The 6,083-nt window shown below is 36.5% G+C and overlaps 1 protein-coding gene across 1 annotated transcript in view; it reads left to right on the plus strand.

Moving 5' to 3' along the window:
• Nucleotides 1–503: 503 nt before the first annotated feature.
• CCDC36 (coiled-coil domain containing 36) overlaps nt 504–6,083 on the plus strand; it is a 23,269-nt gene continuing 17,689 nt past the window's right edge. The window contains exons 1-3 of the mRNA XM_011375417.1: nt 504–559; nt 2,830–3,004; nt 4,649–4,812. Coding sequence (XP_011373719.1) covers nt 504–559; nt 2,830–3,004; nt 4,649–4,812 — 395 coding nt within the window. The remainder of the gene's footprint in view (nt 560–2,829; nt 3,005–4,648; nt 4,813–6,083) is intronic.

Raw genomic sequence — 6,083 nt, forward strand, 5'->3', positions numbered from 1 at the left:
AGGTGTGGGAAGTCACTTTTGCCCAAAGCACGCACTCTTCATCTAGCCTTATTCCACAGCTCTCTTGGCATTCCAAGATCCTATGGTCTGGAAAGAGCTAGTCTACTTGAGAAGTTACAGATTAAATCATTCATTGTATCAGGCAGTGAAAGATGGTGTTTTTTTGGTCTTTTCCTAAAAGCAGATTATTAGTAGGGTGGCAAGAAAAAAAGACAAGACAGCAGAGGATGGAAAGCAAATTTACTATTTCACAGGTGACTGGGCACTCCCTGGTAGTGGTAAGAAAGAAGGAAGTTTATATGCAAATTAACAGCAGAAAACACCTGTTTCTGGCATATAGGTAATGGGAATTATCACTAATTGGATGGGAATATAACTGCTGAAATGCCTTCATCGACATATAATAGTCACCAGGAAAGTAATCTTTGGGGGGTGGGAAATTATACTATATTAACCTTTTAATTTAATGTTCCTCTTCTTTTTAATAGCGATAATCATAAGAAATGAATTTTAATGTTTGGAATATCAAAGAGATGCTCAGTATTCCCACAGGCTCTGGGTAAGTTTTCTGGTTATACTCTGGTACTTAAGAAGATCTTTTAGTTATATTAATTTCAAAGAGAGAAGCTTTCCTTCGTATTGGTTTCTAGTGGTAGCATTACCCCGTATAGCTTCTTCCCCTTTTCTTCCCCTTGCCTGTCACCACTGTACCCTCCCATACTTTTCTTGTTCCTTTTGCCTTTTTTTCTGATTATGAAAACAATCTCAGTTCAGCTATATGTGTTAACTGAGCAATGACTCTGTCCAACACTGGGTCTGGGGACTATGAGGCCTGTGAGAGTCATGATCCAACTTCTAGAAATTCTTACCTCAGTTGGGCAGTGATGGCTATTGAAATAGCAAGGAGAAAAATCAGAACAATGTTCAGGTATGTGTTCAGTTATGTAGTACAATTAGTAGGTACTGTAGAATTAAGAGCCTCTCCAGCTGTTGACAAGGCTCATTTCTATATTGTCCCCTCTACTGCTCCTCTGAGGTACTTACATTGGTGTCCAGCAGCCATGTAGTAAGTAGGTCTGCCATTGCTAACTTGATGGGTATGTCTCAAAAGTAATATATATTTAAGAGATTTCTAACTGCTTTTGGTATGCTTTTATCATTGGATAGTTTTTTTCCTAACACCTTCCTAAAGACAATTATTAACTCTACAAAAACCTAGAGCATTGTTCTTTTTATTTCTCAAAAAGAAAAAAAATGCTTACAGTTGGTACAGATTAGGGAAAATCCATCTTTGTTTAATCCAGATCACAGCTTTAAGATGTAAATATAAATCCTACATGATTTCTGTAGGCTCACTGTGCTGTTTTTTCTCCAGCCCAGCTAATTAGTCTCTTTGACCTAACATGGGAGTCACAGAGAGCTATTCAGCTATTTTGAGTAATGATTATTCAACCTAAATTATAATGTATGAGTGCAGCCCATTACCTTAGCTAATCTTAGAAAATCATTCTACTAGTCAAAACAATTGCTCTTCCCTGTGCTGAACTATTAGTGCTTTTTTTTGTCTTGTATTACTATATGGTGGTTCCTTTAGCTTAGAATATGTACTTACATGCTATCTAATTACTTCAATGTTTGGAAAAGGAATTTGTGTGTGTATGTGTATGTGTGTTAACAAAAAGCATGTTTTGGATTACACAACAGCATTAAGTTACACAAATTGTTGAGATATCCTTCAAGTAAAAACTTGAATACTGTGTTTTATTTGTGCTACTTATGTGCTATCTCTGTAGCAGGCTCAGTACACTGTTCAAGTGTGATTGTGTCATTATCATTATCACTATCCCTTTCACATGTGAGGTTCAAAGACTGGCATAGATATCCATGGGAAGCGAGTCAGAAGTCCACAGCTGGAAGTATTTAAAGCAAGCAAGAATACGACACTAAAAGTGTGAAAGGGAACAATACCTTGTTTCAAAAACAATTGTTAATAGATCCTCCTGTACATATATTTGAGTTGATCATAATCTTCAGTCTGAATGAAGCCTATATGAATCTGCTTGGGCTGCCAAAACAAAATACCATAAACTGGTTGGCTTAAACAACAGAAGTTTATTTTCTCTCTCTTTTGGAGGTTGGAGGTCCTACAGCCTTATGCCAGCATAATCGGTTTCTGCTGAGAGCTCCCTTCCTGGCTTACAGACAACCACCTTACTGTGTTCTCACATGGTAGAGACAGAGACCGAGACAGAGAGAGATAGAGAGAGAGAGAGAGTTTTCTCTGGTGTCTCTTGTTATAAGAACATTAATCCCATTATGATAAGTGATAGCGTAAATTCAGTTTTTACTCTCCTTCTGGTCTCAAAATTACATTTCTGAGACTTATCTGTGTGGTTATATGTACATCTAGCTTATTGCTTCTGACTACTGCATCAGTTATATGCATATACCATTTTTTTAAATCTATTCCCTCAATAGTGAAAAGATTAAATTTTTAAAAAGATAATGCCCTCTTAATCTCTAAAGATTTTATGAACTTTGATCTCCAAAATGGTGTTTTAGCCCACAGTGCTGTTATACAAAGAATAATGGCATTATCGTTTGAATTTCCATCTGATCGTTCCCAGGTTGTTGTAATCAAACTGTCTGGCATTCAAAATATTCTTGTAGTTCTTTATAGGTAGCACTGGCAGTGTTCAGGGGAATAGGAGGTCAGAACAAGCCAGCACTCTGCCCAGAATAGTCTGAAATGAGTAGTTGTGAATTATGATTTCATTCATTCAGGATGTTTTCTACTTACTATACTTTTCTTTCCTTGCTTGCTTTCAGGACCACTAAGTCATCTAACTGGACTAATACTCAGACTGATTATTCTAGTCTCAGTGATTCCCAGTTCCTCTTTGGATCTCAGTTCTGTCCAGAAAGTTCAGAGACCCTGTCAGCACCGTTGGACTTTGGTGTCCACTCGAGACATCCGAAACAGTCACAACAGAGTTCTCTGGATGTGAGTGTGATTTCCAGAATTTCTCTGGGTACTTCACAGTCATTATAGAAATAAGCTATAAAGAAGACTTAGTCTATTGAATTACATTTAGAATTGTACTTCTCTAAGGATTACTCTCTTAAATGGATTTGTCCTTGATCGGTGACTCATTTGACTTGGTAGTCTTAAATGAGAAAAATATATTTGCAGTTTCTTCGATCACTAAAGCAATATAGAAAAATGCCAGTATCTTGATCACTTCTAGGGAGAGCCAACTATTACATATTTTTTAATACTAGGCATACTATTATTTATAAAAAATTTCTTACTCATAAGAAAAAAGAACTCATAAGAAAAATAGGAATAAAGTAAGATAAATTTTATTTTATTTTATTATTTTTTAACATTTTATTTTTTTATTTCCCCCCTCCCCCCTCCCTTCTGGTAATCACTAGAATAAATTTTATTTTAGATGGACCTTTTTTGCTAAAAAACTTCAAGTGTTTCGTAGATTTTAGTCTAGTATGCTACATTATCTCCTTGAAGGAGACGAGGATTCTGAGGCCTAAGTTAATGAATAAGGCCCAGAATAAAGAACAGAATCTCTTGAGTCCTTCAGTTTTTTTTTTTTTTGAAACCAGTATGTCTTCTTTTGTGAGTCAGAAATATTTTTATATATTTATTTATTTTGGATTAGAACTAGATTTGACTTTATATGCAGACTTATCTGCATCAAATACTTAATGAATAAGATTAGGTCAGTTTTGAATTAGTAGAGTATGCTCTGAGATAAGTATTTCAGTGCAAAAATTGGTGCCCAGTAACATGAAGGAGTAAATGTACTCCCTGAATGTTTCAGAGTAAGTTTTGTCTCAGAATGCAGGAAATGGCTTACCATGTGCCAGCATGCCCACAGTCCAGTCCATGTCAAACTCATCAGCAAGTCTAGTTCACCAGCAGCTGAGCAACAGGAGTTTGAGTTAAACGACAAATACAAAAACTTTTAACATACTATCTCAGAGGCAGCATAAATCATTCTTTGTAGTAAACAAACTGTAATAGTAGCCAGAAAGGAGAGGGGAGTGGGAGGTTGGGCCAAAAAGGAAGTACAAACTCCCATTATAAAATAAGTCACAGGGGATGTAAAGTACAGCATAGAGAATAGAGTCAATAATATTGTGATAACTATGTTCGGTGACAGATGGTTACGTTCGGTGACAGATGGTTACTAGTGGTGATCACTTTGTAAGGTATATAAACGATAAATCGCTATGTTGTACACCTGAAACTAATATAATATTGCATGTCACCTATAATTAAAAATAAAAATTTAAAAAATATAAGTAAATAAAATAGTTGATAGAAGAAAAAATTATCTGTGGTTGCCTTTAAATATATGCAATTGACTTTAAGCCATTTTAGCTGACGTTTTAAATATCTCGGCTGGTAAGGCAGAAACTATATTAATAAAGAGAGTTGCTTTATTTTAATGTAATTTTCTGGCATATATGAAATATAAAGGAAATACTACATTCTATTTTGTTATTTAGTATTATAGTTTGCGCTTAAATGTTACTCTGCATTATATAGAAAAAAAGTGAATGCTGTTAAGTATTTTTATGTGTGAAATACTATAATGATTTTTTTTTTTTTTAAATTTAACAGAGTGAACCTAGCATTTTCACAAAGTACCAGACAAAACCCCAGCTGTTTGGAGGAGACACAAAAGATGGAGGCTTATTTCCTCGTCCTATGCCAGCTGGAAAATCAAAAAGCCTCCTGGAACAGTTTGAGGAGAAAAAGAAAAGGGCAAAAGACAAATGTGACAGGTACGCAAAGCTTTCAAGTAGACGAGACTACTTGAAAAAAGCTCCTCTTTTCTTGGGGAAACAGAAAACGGAATGTCAATAGTGAAATAATTCAATTTCAGCGTGAAAGCATTCTTGTCTTTATAACTCATCGAATAATTACTCTTTATTTGCTTTCTTGTCAGTGTGACTTGTGGCAGGTTTGAATATGGCTGCCACAGTTTTGGCCCCTCGGAAAAGCAAGCTAATGGACTTTTAGAGAAATGCAGTATTCAAGTAATGTTATGTTTATTCTGCCTAAAATTCCGCCCTTTAATTTATTTTCTTTTCAGATCATCGGAATTAGGAAATTAGATAACATTATTTATCTTAGGGCCAAGACTATAGCACATGAATTCTTAAGTCATGTCTTAGGTCAGGCTCACTTTCTCACTTTGAAATGTTGCAATTTTTAGGATATACCCTAAATTTTATACACATTCTTATTTATTAGTGTTATATTGACTTTTTAAAACAAATATGTGAGATAAATTAGGGCTGCAATATTGCTTTTTAAATAAATAAGTTGAAGTCACTGTGGAAATTAACTTGTTCATTTCTCAGCAGTAAGTTATAATCAGGGCAACATCTTTAGATATCACGGAAATCATTAACAAAACACCCAAGCAGAGATGTACTTTATTATTCCTGCGACAGTGAAGATGTAGTTACTCGCCCATGTCTCCCCTGGACAGAGGATCTGTTCTATGGGAGACGCCCTCTTGGTGTCGACCACCGACCACCGGAATGGCCACCCAGCCTGCCTCCGCAGCGAAGTGGAGTGGGTGCCTGAGCCTGTTTTTTTCGGTGCTTCAGAAGGGAGGTTTCAGCATTTAATCACATTTGCCACTAATCACACATACGCTTCTCCCCTGCACCCCACGCCCTGCTTCCATCCAAGGAGTACACTTTCTGGAGCACCCACACACAGCCAGGGTGGGACTCATGATGGGAAATGGGGATGGCACCCACTGGTTTCCTGAACAGCAGTGAGGTTCTTATCAGATGGGCCGCTAAAGGGTCTCATGGTTTCCAGTGAGGGTGATCTGGGACAAGCAAGACTGAGTGGCAGAGATCTGGCTGTGGGGCTTGGGGGCCAGTCTGTGGCTAATGGTGTAAAGATATATATTTGAGGTTATAGAGGAAGAATTACTGGTTTTATCTATGAGCCAGAAATGAAGCATGTTTTGTAGGCTTTTTTGAATACATGACCTTCCCCAAACACTCCTAGTTCTTTTTTTTTTTTTTTTTTT

The sequence above is a fragment of the Pteropus vampyrus genome, unplaced genomic scaffold, assembly GCF_000151845.1.
Source record: "Pteropus vampyrus isolate Shadow unplaced genomic scaffold, Pvam_2.0 Scaffold271, whole genome shotgun sequence".
Classification (NCBI taxonomy): Eukaryota; Metazoa; Chordata; class Mammalia; order Chiroptera; family Pteropodidae; genus Pteropus; species Pteropus vampyrus.